The 19,748-nt window shown below is 43.3% G+C and overlaps 1 protein-coding gene across 2 annotated transcripts in view; it reads left to right on the top strand.

Moving 5' to 3' along the window:
• Positions 1-552: 552 nt before the first annotated feature.
• LPAR3 (lysophosphatidic acid receptor 3) overlaps positions 553-19,748 on the top strand; it is a 59,666-nt gene continuing 40,470 nt past the window's right edge. Inside the window, exon 1 of one of the 2 annotated variants that reach the window (XM_056532528.1) lies at positions 553-569. In XM_056532528.1, coding sequence (XP_056388503.1) covers positions 557-569 — 13 coding nt within the window. In that variant the 5' untranslated portion in view covers positions 553-556. Of the gene's footprint in view, positions 570-7,637; positions 7,796-19,748 lie in introns of those variants that run through there. The other variant, XM_056532530.1, reaches the window with a different exon arrangement.

Consider the following 19,748-nt stretch of genomic DNA (forward strand, 5'->3'; position numbering starts at 1 on the left):
TGGTAGGGGTATATTCAGGGAGCTCAGTGTGTGGCAGGGTTATATTTAGATGGTACTGTGTTGCAGGGTTATATTCAGAGGGTACAGTGTCTGGTAGGGGTATATTCAGAGGGCACTATGTGGCAGGGTTATATTCAGAGGGTACAGTGTCTGGTAGGGGTATATTCAGAGGGCACTATGTGGCAGGGTTATATTCAGAGGGTACAGTGTCTGGTAGGGGTATATTCAGAGGGCACTATGTGGCAGGGTTATATTCAGAGGGTACAGTGTCTGGTAGGGGTATATTCAGGGAGCTCAGTGTTTGTCAGAGTTATATTCAGAGGGTACAGTGTCTGGTAGGGTTATATTCAGGGAGCTCTGTCTGCGGGTGTCCGTCATGTCAAGTAGGTACCTGTTGTTAAAAATGTAAGTCTCATCGCTGGGTATGCCAATGCTTCATGTAACAAAAAAGAATATCCAGACGGGCAGAATTAGGGGTCCTTGTCTTGCTTTCTTATTGAGGGTGAAGCAGATCTATGACAAGATACCCACTTCCTTCTCCACAGGACCCAAAGCAATGGCCGTGCATGGTAAGTATGCGACTGAATTGCTTGGGACCTCTGTCTCCTATATCCAATGAGTTTCATACGTTGCAAAACTAGAATTTCTAGCATGGCCTTACAGTAGTACCCACAGTGTGTATCAGCATCCTTTTGTTTTTATTGTACGAAAAAGACAACGCTTTTTCGCACAATAAAAACAAAAGGATGCTGATACACACTGTGGGTACTACTGTAAGGCCATGCTAGAAATTCTAGCATGACCAAATGTGGTCAGATGATACAATAGAACCATTTCTAACTTTTGCATCGATAGCTAATAAGACAATGCAGAAGATTTAGCGGAGAAAATCGTCGTACTGCATTGCAATTATAGAAGAGAAAAAGACCTATTAGGGGGCATTTATCAAGGCCTGTGTGCCTCATCCGAAAATCATCCATTAAGACTGGCGACTGCGCATAAGTCGCACTATGGGACTTTTCGTCAGCGCACATGCTATTTGCGCTGTGTACGCCAGAGGGCGTGCTAAGTAGGAAAAGTGGTTTTACCAGCATTTGCTTATTAATTAAATAATCCATTCATTAATTATTTTAAATTATCTAAATATATATATATTAATTATTTATTAATTATTATTTTACGTTTGAAAAGTCGCACTTAAGGGAGTATTCCAGGAAAAAAACTTTTTTTTTATATCAACTGGCTGCAGAAAGTTAAACAGATTTATAAATTACTTCTATTAAAATATCTTAATCCTTTCTATAATTATCAGCTGCTGAAGTTGAGTTGTTGTTTTCTGTCTGGCAACAGTGCTCTCTGCTGACATCTCTGTCTGTCTCGGGAACTGCACAGTAGAGTAGAAGAGGTTTGCTATGGGGATTTTCTTCTACTCTGGACAGTTCCCGAGGCAAGTGTCATCAGAGAGCACTTAGACAGAAAAGAACAACTCAACTTCAGCAGCTCATAAGTACTGAAAGGATTAAGATTTTTTAATAGAAGTAATTTACAAATCTGTTTAACTTTCTGAAGCCAGTTGATATGTGTATATATATATATATAAAGTTTTTTCCTGGATAACCCCTTTATTTGTGCATTGTGTCTTTGTGCGCCAAACGACAACATCACGTCACACTTTACAATTAGCTGGAATTAATAACAAAGGGTATTACTAGACAGTGAAAATTGAGCAGAATATGTGCGCCAGGTCGTACCAAAACACAGCAAATAATAAATCGCCCACAGAATAGGCCTAAAGGGGATTAAATGTATACAACATGATAGAAGATGACAGTTCTCGGTGTATTCCCTGTAGTGGGGAGCACTGTAGAGTCATGGGGGCAGCCATGTTTACTTTAGATCAGTGTTTTCCCCAACCAGGGTGCCTCCAGCTGTTGCAAAACTACATCTCCCGGCATGCCCGGACAGCCTTTGGCTGGTTGGGAAACACTGCCATAGACTATAGCAATAAATATTGAAGTGTATATACTGTTACAAAATAGGAGATACAACAGTGGATTCTCCAGGACACGAAGCTAAAACAGTGTTTACAATGGAGAAGGTAAAGGACGGTAATGTATATAATAGCCTCGGAGATAACGTAATATTTCATGTATAGGGTATAATGAAACAATAAATTTTGCAATGTTTAAACTACAACACAATATAACGTAGTAGGTAAAAAGAACATTTTCCATTATGTATCAGAAAGGCCTATTATTGTGGTCTCCAAACTGTATGGTGGTCTCCGAGCTGGTGCAAAACTACAACTCCCAGTCGTTGGCAGTCCGGGCATGCTGGGGGTTGTAGTTTTTTCAACAGTTGGAGACACACGGTTTGGAAACCACTAAGCTAGAAAATCCCTTTCAAGGGGTACTCTGCTGCTCAGCGTTTGGAACAAACTGTTCCGAACGCTGGAGCCGGCGCCGGCAGCTTGTGATGTCATAGCCCCGCCCCCTCAATGCAAGTCTATGGGTGGGGGCGTGACGGCTGTCACGCCCCCTCCCATAGACTAGCATTGAGGGGGGCATGGTGTGACGGCATGAGGGGGCGGGGCTATGACATCACGAGCTCCCGGCGCCGGCTCCAGCGTTCGGAACAGTTTGTTTCAAACGCTGAGCAGCAGAGTACCCCTTTAATTGCCAATGAATCTAATAACCGTTTCCTATACAGAGTGCCATTCAAGGGTGTACAGGCAGTCCTGCATCTTTAAGTAGGCCAACAAGGCCCAGGCCTAGGGCGGCACTTTATCAGGCGGCGGCTAGGATTATTTTTTTATTTTTTTTTCATTAAATCTTCTTTGGACAACCAACTTTAGAGAGTGGCACAAGTGACACTGTGACAGCCCCCTGATGAGTGTAGGGTAATACTCCTGTGTAAAGGGTGCGGCCTTACGGCAATTTCGATTATGGGGGTGCATGAGTTTAGTTTAGGCATAGGGCAGCTTAAAACCTAAATACATCACTGTGTGCAGGGTCTGTATGGTTCTAGATCTAGGCACTCTACATAGAGTGTCCTGTGGCTTCGGACTACCTCAGGCAGACCTGCGGCATAGGTGTTGGGCCCGAGGGACTTATGATTGTGTTTATTATGTCCCAGCACTTTGCCAAGAATTAATGTATTTTTATAATTGTTCTGTTGTGTTATTTTTATATGCGTTAATTAAATGTTATTGTGGTGTCCCGGTACCATATTACATACCGTACCTAGTGTAGAGGTCCCCAAAGTCAGAGTAACTACGTTCAGGTAGGGTCCCTCAGGTGGGACAGCCCCTAGTTGCCTCTCCTCAATTCTAATTCTCCAGTGTTGATCCATGTATATATTTAATAATAGTGTATATCTAATATAATGTATAGTACTTACCTTGTTTAGCGTCGCAGGACCTATGGTCATGTGACCACGTTTATCTCTTCTATGGTATGTTGGAGGACCTTTGGAGGTCCTTGGGTCACGTGTTGCCCACAATCCTTTGTAATGGTGATTGACACAAGTGTGGACCAATTAGCACTAGTCCAGGCCCTGCCCATATAAGGGAGCTGTAGCCAATTATCACTCTCTTGAGTTGCTGCTCTCGTGGATGCCGGACTAGCAGGACGGATCTGCGCAACTTGCAAAGACACGCTAGGCCTGAAAACCTACCGGCCTCAGCTGAACTAAAACTGTGAGTTCTAAACTACAACGCTAAAGCTAGTGTGACTACTGGACCACAACTAAATCCCCTAAATCCAGTGGAACAGCGCATAATACCTTAAAGACTCTAAATTGCTAAAGTCCCAACCTTTGTCAATCGCCAAAGAAAGCAGTTGTATGCATAGAGACTGTTCCGTTTATGAAGCTTGCAGAAAATCTTCAGTAAAAGTTATACCTGTTTCAGAAAACTCTCCGGTAGTGGACATTCTATTATTATCTACCTCCCTATCCCTCTTGGAAGGGTGGCGGTAGAACAAGCATTACTGAGGAGCCCTCACCCTGGCATCACGAATATCAAGGGTTAACAAGCACCCTTTAATTACCGCACAGCTACACTCCCCATACCCTACACCCCCCAGGCCATCACATTATTGTACCTTTAAGCAGAGGAGCAGTGCACCCCATGTGACCTTCCTGCCAATGGGAACCCCTAAATTCTTGTCCATATAGTGTTTAGGGGGCAGGATTTACCCCAGTTCAGTGCTAGTCACTGTGGAGAGCGGAGCTCAAGTGTGGAGAAGCCCCAAGGGAAGGCCCAGATCAAATCTATCTCATCCAGTCATTCTGCAAGGATCACACGCATGGTGGAAGTTCATGCCCTGGCGGAGACAGCTACAGGACCTTGACAGAACCCCAGCTGCCAGGATCAATCTTCAATTCTCTCAAGTCAGTATCAATTTATTGGGTAAAAGCATCACAAGTCCCAGCAGTGAAACAGGGCTCCCAAGGGGTTATGCTGCATCCTCTCACTCTGCACCATACTGTCCGTGTAATACCATCTGCTCCCAGCTCAATGAAGAAGCTGTCTCCAACCTCGGACCGTGTACAGGATAACAGTGCCCTGGCGTCACGAAGTGATAAGGTATTTTCCCTACACCATCCGTGTACCGCATTATACTGCGGATAGGGGATAAGTTTTAGATTGCAGGGGGTACCCCCGTGATCTCCTATACGGGTCCCTGGCTCTCCCCGGGAGCGGCGCTTCAAGCCCCCCATGCCCCGTCCATATATCTCTATAGGAGAGCTGAAGATTGACGAATGGATAGGGGATGAGCTTTTCAGTAATGTTTAGGATGAGAAACCTCCTATAACAATCAATGGAAAAGGATTTACAGTCTAGGCCAAAGATTTCAGTAGGTGCCGTATTGTGACTCCGTACAACTCTGCTGTACAACTCATGTAATACGGTTGTGTGCATGACGCCAATTATCACCAACCAGTGGCATCTGTTTCATGACACCTGCTAAGGGCTCGTTCACACTGTAAATAGAGCTCAATCGGCCAGTCTATCGGAATGATGGGAGATGAGTGGGGTAAAAAAATAGCGCACGTCCTAATTTTTTCTTCGCTCAACTACAGTTAAAAACCAGATTCCAGTTGGACCCCATTTTTTATTTAAAAGAAGAAAATCTTTCACAAGAAGATATAAATTAAGGGGATTAGGGTTCATGCAGTAATACCAGAAAGTATGACTTTACTGAGAGAGTAGTGGATGCATGGAATAGCCTTCCGGCAGAAGTGGTCGCTGCAAATACAGTGAAGGAGTTTAAAGGGGTACTCCGCCCCTAGACATCTTATCCCCTATCCAAAGGATAGGGGATAAGATGTCAGATCGCCGCGGTCCCACTGCTGGGGACCCCCGGGATCCCAGCTGCGGCACCGCGCTATAATTACAGCACAGAGCGAGTTCGCTCTGTGCGTAATGACGGGCGATACGGGGGACGGAGCAGCGTGACGTCATGGCTCGTCCCCTAAATGCAAGTCTATGGGAGGGGGCGTGACGACCGCCACGCCCCCTCCCATAGACTTGTATTGAAAGGGGCGGGCTGTGACGTCACGAGGGGCGGAGCCGTGACATAACGATGCTCTGGCCCCTGTACTGCCCATCATTACGTGCAGAGCGAACTCGCTCTGCGCAGTAATGATAGCGCGGTGCCGCAGCGGGACCTCGGCGATCTGACATCTTATCCCCTATCCTTTGGATAGGGGATAAGATGTCTAGGGGCGGAATACCCCTTTAAGCCTGCATGGGATAGGCATATGGCTATCCTTCATATAAGATAGGGATAGGTATAAGGATATCCTTCATATAAGATAGAGATAGGCATAATGCTATCCTTCATATAAGATAGAAATAGATATAAGGCTATCCTTCATATAAGATAGAGATAGGTATGAGGCTATCCTTTATATGAGAAAAAGATAGGCATAAGGCTATCCTTCATATAAGATAGAGATAGGTATAAGGATATCCTTCATATAAGATAGAGATAGGTATAAGGTTATCCTTCATATAAGATAGAGATAGGTATAAGGCTATCCTTCATATAAGATAGGGATAAATATAAGGCTATTATTCATTAGTGTTGAGCGGCACAGGCCATATTCGAATTCGCGATATTTCGCGAATATATGGACGAATATTCGTCATATATTTGCTAAATTCGCATATTCGTAATATTCGCATTTATTTTCGTATGTGCGAAAATTTGCGTAGGTGAAAATTATCATATGCGAAAATATGCATATACAAAAATTAGCATATGCGAAAATTCTCCCGCCTGTCTCACACAGTAGTATTAGAACCTTCTTTACACCACATAAGCTGGAAGTAGAGAGGGATGATCACTGTGATGTGTACTGTGAAAAAAAAAAAGAATATTCATAATTACGAATATATAGTGCTATATTCGCGAATATTCGCGAATTCGCGAATATGTGATATTCGCCAATAAAATTCGCTTTGCGAATATTCGCGAACAACACTATTATTCATATAAGATAGAGATAAATATAAGGCTATCCTTCATATAAGATAGGGATAAATATAAGGCTATCCTTCATATAAGATAGAGATAGTTATAAGGCTATCCTTCATGTAAGATAGGGATAAATATAAGGCTATCCTTCATATAAGATAGGGATAAATATAAGGCTATCCTTCATATAAGATAGGGATAGGTATTAGGATATCCTTCATATAAGATAGGGATAAATATAAGGCTATCCTTCATATAAGATAGGGATAAATATAAGGCTATCCTTCAAATAAGAGAGATAGGTTTAAGGCTATCCTTCATATAAGATAGGGATAGGCATAAGGCTATCCTTCATATAAGATAGAAATAGATATAAGGCTATCCTTCATATAAGATAGGGATAAATATAAGGCTATCCTTCATATAAGAGAGATAGGTATAAGGCTATCCTTCATATAAGATAGGGATAGGCATAAGGCTATCCTTCATATAAGATAGAAATAGATATAAGGCTATCCTTCATATAAGATAGAGATAGTTATGAGGCTATCCTTCATATAAGATAGAGATAGGTATGAGGCTATCCTTCATATAAGAGTAGAGATAGGTATAAGGTTATCCTTCATATAAGATAGAGATAGGTATAAGGCTATCCTTCATATAATATAGAGATAGATATAAGGCTATCCTTCATATAAGATAGAGATAGGTATAAGGCTATCCTTCATATAAGATAGGGATAGGTATAAACACATCTATGTTTCTATAATATCATTGTATCGTAACACAAAAACCTATCTTAGCAGATTTTGTGATACATTTGTTTCTCCACATCAAAGTTGCCCCCGACCATAAATCCAGTTAATCGTAGGTCACAAGGGGGTAAATCTTGAGGACCCCCTGACTTGACCTTTGTATTGAGCTTGAATGTTGTAGCTGTAGGTGTAAAGATCCAGGATAAGTGCGTTGGAATGTGGTGTATATGTGGGTACAGCAGGTAGGTAGTTTATTGTACAGGTGCTCCTGGTGATTTATAGAGTTGAGGTTTTTTTAGACAAAGCATATGATGAGTTAATCTGGGAGGGAGCGGAATGCTCTTCGTTGCGTGGGGTGGGACAAGTAGAAAGCAAGCAGACTGCCTTACAAGTTGTAACCAGCAGCTCTCCCCACATCACTATAGTGTGATCGTCTCCTGTGTCCATCCAGCACCATGTCCTGGGCTCCTGTGGAGCAGATGCTGCGGATGCATCGACCTGCACCGGACACCTGCGAAGACCAACAGGGCATCTGACTTAGAGACCAGCCCAGTGGTGAGTACCCTAAAAGCACTGGACTCTTTACAATATTCTGACCTAAACTTTCATACGAAGTAATAAGACTTTCATTTATCAGGTTCCACATGTACACTGTCATGGTTTAAGGGGTACTCCTCTGGAAAATATTATTATTATTATTATTATTATTATTTTTAAAATCAACTGGTGCCAGAAAGTTAAACAGATAGTTACATAGTTACATAGTTAGTACGGTCGAAAAAAGACATATGTCCATCAAGTTCAACCATCGAATTAAGGGGTAGATTTGTAACTTACTTCTATTAAAAAAAAATGTTATGCTTCCAGTACTTATCAGCTGCTATATGTTGCACAGGAAGTTGTTTTCTTTTTGAATTTCCTTTCTCTCTGACCCCAGTGCTCTCTGCTGACACCTCTGTCCATTTTAGGAAGTGTCCAGAGTAGGAGCAAACCTCTCCTGCTCTGGACACAGAGGTGTCAGCAGGGAGCACTGTAAGCAGACAGAAAGGACTTCCTGTGAAACATATAGCAGCTGATAAGTTCTGGAAGGATTAAGATTTTTAAATAGAAGTAATTTACAAATCTGTTTAAAGGGGTATACCAGGAAAAAAAAAACATATATCTATCAACTTGCTCCAGAAAGTTAAACAGATTTGTAAATTACTTCTATTAAAAAAAATCTTAATCCTTCCAATAATTATCAGCTGCTGAAGTCGAGTTGTTCTTTTCTGTGCTCTCTGCTGACATCTCTGCTTGTCTCGGGAACTGCACAGAGTAGAAGAGGTTTGCTATGGGGATTTGCTTCTACTCTCGACAGTTCACGAGACAGGTGTCATCAGAGAGCGCTTAGACAGAAAAGAACAACTCAACTTCAGCAGCTCATAAGTACTGAAAGGATGAAGATTTTTTTATAGAAGTAATTTACAAATCTGTTTAACTTTTTTGGAGCCAGTTGATGTGCTTGGAACTTGCCAGATAAGGTGGCAGCAGACGCCAGGGGAGGAGACTACCGAATCTCAAAGCTCCTGCAGGTATCCAGCAGGTAGTGCCCATTGGTATACGCCTCCAGTACATCACCCGATACATTTCACATGGCGTCTCTGGACACCTTTTGGCGAAAAGTAACATTTTAGGGTATTTTTTTTTTTTTCTTCTGAAATGTGGTAGTGAGGAGCAGAGAAGATAGATATATCTGTGCTTTAATAGGACTCGTATAAGAAGCTTTTGATATCTCAGTATAGATATGAGTAGGAATAGAGGAGTTGATCCCTTACCCAGTGGATTTGGGAATCAAGTTGTGCCTAGGGTTGCCACCTGGCCGGTATTTTTATATTAAAAAAATACCAGCAATGCAATGGACAGTATTTATCCAACCAATCCTCTAACTCCTGGAATGTTGCGCCATATACTATACCAGTGTTTCCCAACCATAGCACCTCCAGCTGTTGCAAAATTACAACTCCCAGCATGCCCGGACAGCCGTTGGCTGTCCGGGCATGCTGGGAGTTGTAGTTTTGCAACAGCTGGAGACACACCTGGTTTGGAAACACTGACCTATACTATATACTACTATATAGTCCAACATGCTGGGATTTGTAGTTTTGCAACAGCTGGAGGCACCCCTTGGTTGGGAAACACTGAACTATACTTTATACTACTATATAGTCCAACAGGCTGGGAGTTGTAGTTTTGCAACAGCTGGAGACACTCCTGGTTTGGAAACACTGACCTATACTATATACTACTATATAGTCCAACATGCTGAGAGTTGTAGTTGTGCATTAGCTGGTTCACCCCTGGTTTGGAAACACTGACCTATACTATATACTACTATATAGTCCAACATGCTGGGAGTTGTAGTTTTGCAACAGCTGGAGGCACCCCTTGGTTGGGAAACACTGACCTATACTTTATACTACTATATAGTCCAACATGCTAGGAGTTGTAGTTGTGCAATAGCTGGTTCACCCCTGGTTTGGAAACACTGACCTATACTATATACTACTATATAGTCCAACATGCTGGGAGTTGTAGTTTTGCAACAGCTGGAGGCACCCCTTGGTTGGGAAACACTGACCTATACTTTATACTACTATATAGTCCAACAGGCTGGGAGTTGTAGTTGTGCAATAGCTGGTTCACCCCTGGTTTGGAAACACTGACCTATGCTATATACTACTATATAGTCCAACATGCTGGGAGTTGTAGTTTTGCAACAGCTGGGGTCACCCCTGGTTTGGAAACACTGACTTATACTATATACTACTATATAGTCCAATATGCTGGGAGTTGTAGTTTTGCAACAGCTGGAGGCACCCCTGGTTGGGAAACACTACCTATACTATATACTACTATATAGTCCAACATGCTGGGAGTTGTAGTTTTGCAACAGCTGGAGACACCCCTGGTTTGGAAACACTGACCTATACTATATACTGCTGTATAGTCCAACATGCTGGGAGTTGTAGTTTTCCTTTGAGGCAGCTGCTGAGCTACAGGCTGTATCAGAGCATGCTGGGAGTTGTAGTTAGTAACTAACTGCAACTCATGAATTTAATTTAAAAAAAAGCGACTAAAAAGTCACATCAAAACAAAAATGGTACTGTTAAAAACTACAGACCGGGGCGCAAAAAATCCGCCCTCATACAGGCCTGTATAAGGAGAAATGAAAATGTTATAGGGGTCAGAATAGGACAAAATTTCCCCCGCATATGTAATTGATTATGCAAATGAGCATGGCCGGTATTTTTTTAGTTGCAAGAAAGATGGCGACCCTAGTTGTGACCTGTCATTGGGATCCATTGTATGAATTCAAATGTTGTACTTTGATGACTTTATTGACTCGGTCACTGGATTTCTTCTATGGGTGGATGATAAATGGGAGAACAGGTTGATACATCACAACCGAATTCCAGATCTGACTGATATAGTAGGAGCTGAATGATTTATAGATCATATTAATGTCATTATATATATATATATATATATATATATATATATATATATATATATATAATCTGCAGTGATGGGGTGTCAGGATTATCCTCCCAGATAGAATGTGGTTTGTTCTGTTACTTCCTTGCAAAGTCATTGACTCGAAATGGCAAATGATTCTTAAAGGGGTACCTCGGTAGAAAACTATATATTTTTTTTTAAATCAACTGGTGCCAGAAAGTTGAACAGACTTGTAAATTGCTTCTAATAATAAAAATCTTAATCCTTCCAGTACTTATTAGCTGCTGAATACTACAGAGGAAATTATTTTCTTTTTGGAACACAGTGCTCTCTGCTGACATCATGAGCACAGTGCTCTTTGCTGACACCTCTGTCCATTTTATGAACTGTCCAGAACAGCATATGTTTGCTATGGGGATTTTCTCCTACTCTGGACAGTTCCTAAAATGGACAGAGATGTCAGCAGAGAGCACTGTGCTCGTGATGTCAGCAGAGAGCTCTGTGTTCCAAAAAGAGAATAATTTCTTCTGTAGTAATCAGCAGCTAATAAGTACTGGAAGGATTTTTAACTGGAACCTTTTTAACTTTCTGGCACCAGTTGATAAAAAAAAAAAAAAAAAGTTTTCCACCGGAGTACCCCTTTAAGCTAATAAAAAGAAGGTTACGTGTGAGAGGCCAGAAATCCAATAACACATACAAAATAGATAGGGCAAAATTGAATAAAACTGGCATGGGTGTGAATTCGGGGATATAAGTGGGCAACAGACTGAACTGTATCAACTAGTGTCAGGCAGCTGCTGCTTAAAGGACATCTGCAGCGGTACAAACACTTATCCCCTATCCTCAAGATAGGGGATAAGTGTTTAATCGCAGGGGGTCAGAACGCTGGGGCCCCCGGCGATCTCCTGTACGGGGCCACGGCTCTCCCGTGCAGGGGGCGTGCCAGCCGCAGCATGACGTTGCGCCTGCACACCTCCTCCATACATCTCTATGGGAGAGGCGGGGAGGCAGCATTCGTGCCTCCCCGCATCCCCCATAGAACTGTATGAGGACGGGGAGGAGACGGGGCGTCACCGTCGACCTCTAGGTCGACGTTACGCCACCATGGGCGCTAATGCCGGCGCCCCGTTAGGGAGATGGGGGGGGGGGGGTCCCAGCGGTCGGACCCCCCACGATCAAACACTTATCCCCTATCCTGTGGATAGGGGATAAGTGTAATGCCGCTGCAGTTGTCCTTTAAGCAAATAAGATCACAGGATGATTCCACAAAGGCAAAGATGATAAGAAAATGGTTCAGACACTTTACAAATCAATAGCCAGAATTCTCCAGGTATACGGGGCCCAATTTAATATTACTGTCTGAAATTTAGAAGGCTTAAAACTAGGCTAGACAGCCAGAAGATGGGCCAAAATTGTTATAGTAGTGCACTCTGGGGAAGGAAATCCAAAGAGGAATGGCCTCCTGTGGCCCAGCATATTTTCCAATATTTATGACTTATAAACTTATAGCTGAAGTTATAGCTGGCGTAGATTTCAAAGTGCGGCACAAAGACAGTCACTGATGCCCCAGATTGATTAAGAGGTTGGTGCCTCTTAGGCCCCTTTCACATGGACGTTGTGCCCCGTCGTTTTTTTGTGTGCCTTTTTGGACAATCTATTTGACAGGGCACAACGAAAAACATCAGGACCCGACAGATCCCATTTATTATTATGGGGTCCATTGGGTGCCAATGTTTTTTGGCGGGAGTAAGAGGAGGAAAAAATGTTGCATGATGTATTTTTCCTCCCGCTACTCTTCCCGGCTTCCCCGACGGATGTCACACTGCCGTAAGAAGCCTTAATAAAATTGGTGTATCTTGCGCTAGGGCACCCTCCCTTAAGGACCAAGGGTGTACATGTACGCCCTGAGTCCACTCCCTTTCTATAACGCAGGTTCACGCCGTGACCCCGAGTCATAACCCCGACCTTTAACAATGGCTGGGACCTGTAGCTAATAGCGCGCGTCACCGATCGTGGTGCAGCATGCTATTAACCCTTCTAAAGTTGTATGCACCCCCCGGCAGCTCAGTCGGGCTGATCGGGACCATCGCGGTGTAACCGCGATGTCCCGATCAGCTAGGACACATCACAAGGGTCCCTTACCTGCCTCCTGCACTTCCGATCGCCGAATGACTGCTCCGTGCCTGAGATCCAGACAGGAGCAGTCAAGCGGCAGAATCAGTTATCAATGTTATCCTATAGGATAACAATGATCAGTGTAAGAGATCAGTGTGTGCAGTGTTATAACCCCTAGAGGGGTCTATAACACTGCCTAAAAAAAGTTTTAAAAAAAAGTTAATAAAGATCATTTAACCCCTTCCCTAATAAAAGACCAAATCACCCCCCCCCCCTTTCCCATTTAAAAAAAAATACAGTGTAAATAAAAATAAACTTATATGGTATCGCCGTGTGCGGAAATGTCCGAACTATTAAAATATATTGTTAGTTTAACTGCACAGTTAATGCCGTATGCGCAAAAAAATTTCAAAGTCCAAAATAGCGTATTTTTGGTCACTTTTCATACCATAAAAAAATTAATAAAAAGCGATCAAAAAGTCAGTTCAAAACAAAAATGGTGCCGATAAAAACTTCAGATCACGGCGCAAAAAATAAGCCTCATATCACCCCTGTACGTGGAAAAATAAAAAAGTTTTAGGGGTCAGAAGATGACAAGTTATGATTTTTTTTCAGAAGTAATACAAAATCAAACCTATATACCGGTAAGTAGGGCATCATTTTAATCGTATGGACCTACAGAATGAAGAGAGGGTGTAATGTTTACAAAAAAATGCATTGCGTAGAAACGGAAGCCCCCAAAAGTTAAAAAATGTTGTTATTTCTGCAATTTTGTCGCACAATGATTTTTTGTCGCATATGGATTTTTAGGTGCAAATTGAAAGGGTTATGATTTTTAAAAGGTAAGGAGAAAAAAAACGAAAGTGCAAAAACTGAAAAACGCTCAGTCCTTAAGGGGTTAAAGGGTATCTGTCATGTGTATTTGCTGCCTAGAGCTGTAGACACCAATGAATAGCTGTTAGGGTATAAAAGCAAACTGTATATTTCCTGGAGCTGATGGTGGCTGCCAAACGTATAAAAATCTCCTTTTTATTTCTCAGCCAAGTGTCAAGGAGGAGGAGCTCAGCTGCTCAAGTGCCTGGAATGCCTCCTCACTTGCCCTCACCTCCCATTAGCTCTTTGAGTGATTGAGGAGGTGTGCCAGAGTGTGGCACTTGAACAGAACAGCTCCTCCGGTCCCTAGACTGGGCTAAATGCCCGGGACATCAGGAGAGGTATGACAGGTCAGGTCAGCAACACATCGGCAGAATAGATACCAAATCAGCAGTCAAGCCAGAATATCAAAACCTGGAGGACAGCGCTGTAAGAAATCAGAAGGCAAAAGAATAGTCAGGGAACAGGCAAAAGGTCATGTCACATTAGATCAATTTAGGGAAACAGCCAAGTAAATCTGTTGAAGGGAGAAATACACAATCACGGACAACTAAGCTGCCCGCTTAAATATCCCACTGCCGGGAGGAGCAAGTTTCGGCACTGCAGCTGATTGCTGATTGATAGGCTGAGACGGCTATGTCACAGAATGAGGAATGGCCCTCCAACGTTCAGGGTCATTGTCAGGACAATGAAATACAGTGCCCGCCGTGCCAATTAAAGACTGGAGGTGGCGCTGGAATCAGGCCAGGTAAATCAGTTGGGTTAGTCCCAAAAGAAAGGCCCACTGAATGGCTTGTATGATGCTACAGGAGACATTAAAAGCTCACGTTTTGGGGGGGGGGGGGGGGAAATAATATATTTAATTTGATTATTAATGCCATAATTTGAGCCATAATCGAATGAAATCTGCAATAAAGTCTTATGTGTTCTGGGGGGATTAATGGATTGTTCTGAATAGACTGCAATGGTTTGCTGGAATCTATCACTTTACGGCAGTGTTTCCAAACCAGGGTGCCTCCAGCTGTTGCAAAACTACAACTCCCAGCATGCCCGGACAGCCTTTGGCTGTCCGGGCATGCTGGGAGTTGTAGTTTTGCAATAGCTGGAGGCACCCTGGTTGGGAAAGAGTGCTTTATGGTATTGTTAATGTCACTTTATGGTGGTGCTAATGTCCCTTTATGGTGGTGTTTATAGGGGAGGGGGGGGGGGGGGGCTTTCAGTATTTCAATATTGTAAGTAATATAAAAGAAGCATTCATCCTTGTTTGAGTTCCATGTGGTTTGTATCCGTATGTAAGAATTTAGGAGTTCTAGTGAGTCATTGTGTAGTTGTCAACTGTCTCTAATTCCAAAGATTATCACAGATTATAAACACTTGACCATTACACTGGCGTATAAACAGTAGAGACTGTTATACCTCTTGTCCTGTGTATGCAATATAGTCAGGGGTCAAGTCCTGGGAAAAAAAGTGAGGGAACTCACCCAAGATTTCCACTCAAGAGCTGGTCCTGCAGGACTCCTGCTAATGGGAATGGTGTTCCTGCTGTGGAAAAAGTGCAGGAACTCAGTTCCCACATGTTCCTGCAGGACTTGAGCCCTGAATATAGTACAATATATATATATATATATATATATATATATATATATATATATATATATATATAATTTTTATTTTTTTTATTCATATTCTAGATATCTGATATTTGTCAATAGTAAGACGATAAACAAGTCGCACTCACCCGAGTATTTTCATAATCCCAAATGTGATAGCCTGGGGGATGTAGGGTATGAGGAGTGTAGCTGTGCGATGATTAAAGGGTGCTTGTTAACCCTTGCTATTCGTGACGCCAGGGTTGGGGCTCCTCAGTAATGCTTGTCCTACCGCCACCCTTCCCAAGAGTGATAGGGAGGTAGATAATAATAGAATGACCACAACCGGAGAGTTTTCTGAAACAGGTATAACTTTCACTGAAGATTTTCTGCAAGCTTTATAAACGGAACAGTCTCTATGCATACAACTGCTTTCTCTGGAGATTGACAAAGGTTGGGACTTTAGCAATTTAGAGTCTTTAGATATTAGGCGCTGTTCCACTGGATTTAGGGGATTTAGTTGCGGTCCAGTAGTCACGCTAACATTAGCGGGGGTAGTTCAGAACTCACGGTTTTGATTCAGCTGAGGCCGGTAGGTTTTTTGGCCTAGCGTGTCTTTGAAAGTTGCGCAGATCCGTCCTGCTAGTCCGGCATCCAAGAGAAGCAGCAACCCAAGAGAACGATAATTGGACGCAGCTCCCTTATATGGGCAGGGGCTGGACTAACGCTAATTGGTCCAATACTGATGTCAATCCCCATTACAAAGATTTGTGGGTAACACGTGACCCAAGGACCTCCTAAGGTCCTCCAACATACCATAGAGGTTATTAACATGGTCACATGACCGAAGGTCCTGCGTCACTAAACAAGGTAAGTACTTTACATTATTATTAGATATATATTATTATTATTATTATTAAGTATATACATGTATTAGCATTAAAGAATTAGACTTAAGGAGAGGCTACTAGGGGCTGTCGCACCAGAGGGACCCTACCTGAGCGTAGTTACTCTGACTTTGGGGACCTCTACACTAGGTACGGTATGCAGTACGGTACCGGGCCACCACACAAATCTTGCTTTATTCCAAAACCTGCAGTTTCCAAACAATCAGTCAGACAAACGCGGGGAGTGAGAGCAGCTGGAACACCTAGGCCGGAAGAAGCGTCTGAACATGACGTGAAACTAGTTGCCTCCAGTGGTGTACCCCGCGTCCGAGGCGGCTGCTCTTGCTCCCCGCATTTGTCTGACTGATTGTTTGGAAACTGCACGTTTTGGAATAAAGCAAGATTTGGGATTATGAAAATACTCGGGTGAGTGAGATTTATTTATCTTCTTACTATTGTCATATCGATGAACTGTTGGATTGAAGAGTCTGCACCCTGGAGCAAATCCTGAACACTTCAATATCCAGTCTGTGCTCCGTCTTATTGGGAAGAAGTGGTATATAGCAGTGCCTGACCAGCCACTGCTGTTTTCCTACTATATACATGGACACTGATATTTGTCTCTACATTGGCCCAGGTTCTGCCGTCACCCCAGGCCTAGAGAAAAGGCTTCTGGCTTTTGTAAGGCAACTTTTAGACATGGTGGATTTGTCCAAGATGTTGTTTGGTGCATTACAATGTGGTGTGCCACTGTGGTGAGTGGCAGGGCCACGGGTGTTGCGGTGATGAGTGTTGGGATCAGATGTTATTAACCCCGGGGATCAGATGGTATTAACCCCTATGTGTTTGTGACGCCAGTGTGGTTTTCGGGTTCCGGAACACCACACGCCTGGATTCTCCGCTATCCCATGGGCTAGTAGTGAATAAAGAGTCCACAACCAGTTGAGGGTAAATGGAGACTTTACTGTATAGAAGACAGGTGTAATTATCGTCACAGCTATGGCCAAAATTCACAGAGAGGGGACCAGTACCCAGAGGACCTCGCAGCTTGCTGGACCAATACTTGTACTTTGACTTGTAATTAGACTTGACTTGTAATTAGACTTGACTTGTACTATATGCAGAACTTGACTAGTGGTAGTGACAGCAGACATAGACTTGTAGACTTACTAAAGAGACACGTTGCTTTGTGGCCTCCAGATGCTTCAGCAAAGACTTGTTCTCAGATCAGATGGTAGGGTCTAAGAGAGCTAATTAAAGATGGCCGCCCCTTTATATAGTGGGGGGCTGCACTTTAGCCCATTGGTCAAGCTGTGGGTCTGAAGACTGCCGATCACGGGGCCGGAGTATCGTGACATCACGGCTCCGCTCCCATGTGATGTCACGCTCCGCCCCCTCAATGTAAGTCTATGGCAGGGGGCAAGACAGCTGTCTCGCCCCTGCCATAGACTTGCATTGAGGGAGCGGGGCGTGACATCACACAGGGGCGGAGCTGTGACATCACGATCACCGGCCCCGTCATCAGACCCGGAGCGGATGTTGGCTCCGGAGCCTGATGAGAGCGGGGTGCTGCATGCAAGATCGCTGGGGTCCCCAGCGGCGGGACCCCGCGCGATCAGGCAACTTATCCCCTATGCTTTAGATAAGGGATAAGTTGTCAGCACGGTAGTACCCCTTTAAAGGCACATACACCACATTTATAAATTAACAGGAGAACAAGGGGAGTCCCTGCAGGGGAGCCCCCAGGTCACTGAGGGACTCAACCTGACAGGGCCTACAGGTAGTACAGGACCGTGTACCTGTACTGGGACATCACAACAACATGGTGAAATCTACGGAAAAGCTGCAGTAAAATCTGCATGTAAAACACATATTGCAGCAGAATTCCCGAGTATAATCTTACTTCTCCTAAATCTCCTAAAGGTACTTCTGATATCTATATACTTAAAGCACAACGGTCTGAACCTTTGAGTCCTATAACCTAACACCAGTATGCTATAGGGCTTTAGAATTGTAATTGAACATTACTCGTGTTCCCTTTATAGCAGCTTTGCTCATCCTTAAAAACGTTTATTTCTGCAGTCACCAACAGTCGGATAGGCATGGCCAGGGGTACGCAATGCCATGGGGCCGTCACCCCTATCTCCTCTACGTAAGGGCTGGGACCGCTGTGTGATTGACGTGCCCATGGCGAGTTCACTGAGCAAGTGCTCCCTCTGGATACTTTCCTACTTAGAGGGCTTGTGCAATGTCAAGCGCCTGGCAGACGGGTACAGGGAATAGTTAGTATGGGGGATAGGATGTGAGGATAGGAGATAAGGACGGGATATGAGGTAGTGATATAAGGTTGGCATATGAGGTTGGGATATGAGGTCGGCATATGAGGACGGGATATGAGGACGAGATATAAGGACAAGATATAAGGACTAGATATGAGGACGAGATATAAGGATGGGATATAAGGTCAGGATATGAGGTCGGGATATGAAGTTGGGATATGATATCGGGATATACAGTAAGGAAAAGATATAAGGATGAGATATAAGGACGGGATATAAGGTCGGGATATGAGGTTGGTATATGATATCGGGATATAAGGGCAAGATATAAGGACAAGATATAAGGACTAGATATGAGGACGAGATATAAGGATGGGATATAAGGTCGGGATATGAGGTTGTCATACTAGGGCAGGATATGAGGTTGGGATCTGATATCGGGATATGAGGACGAGATATAAGGATGGGATATAAGGACGGGATATAAGGTCGGGATATGAGGCCGGGATATGAGGTCGGAGCCTTCATTTTTACTTTTCCCACAAGGTTAGGGTAGTAAGAGCGGCAAGTCGGGTACTTTGCCAGTTACATAATAATTAAGGAAGAACAGTCACCTCTCCAGACATATCTGTTTCAGAAAACAATTGTATTTCCCATTATATAATGTGATGGAGAATCTTTTCTTCAATTTTATTCTTCCTGGAAATCTATAAATAATACCATCCCACTTGTCAAAGGGCATATCCTTCCATATTACCACAGTCATCGGGACATGCTCTACTGCAGTGTTTTTCAACCTTTTTTGTGCAAAGGCACACTTTTTTCATGAAAAAAATCACGAGACACACCACCATTAGAAAATGTTTAAAATATTTAACTCTGTGCCTATATCAGTATTTCCCAACCAGTGTGCCTCCAGCTGTTGCAAAACTACAACTCCCAGCATGCCCGGAATTGTAGTTTTGCAACAGCTGGAGGCACACTGGTTGGGAAACACTGGTCTATATTGACTATATATAAAGTAATATACAAATACAAATAAAGTAATAAACAAATTCCTATGCACACTGCATATATCTTATCTTGCATATATCTTATTTCCCCCACATTAGGTTGGCAGTATAGTTACCCCCACATTAGGTTGCAGTTCCCCAACATTAGGTCCAGTATAGTTCCCCCACATTAGGCCCAGTATAGTCCCCCCACATTAGGTCCAGTATAGTCCCCCCACATTAGGTCCAGTATAGTCCCCCCACATTAGGTCCAGTAT

The sequence above is a fragment of the Hyla sarda genome, chromosome 7 (assembly GCF_029499605.1).
Source record: "Hyla sarda isolate aHylSar1 chromosome 7, aHylSar1.hap1, whole genome shotgun sequence".
Lineage (NCBI taxonomy): Eukaryota > Metazoa > Chordata > Amphibia > Anura > Hylidae > Hyla > Hyla sarda.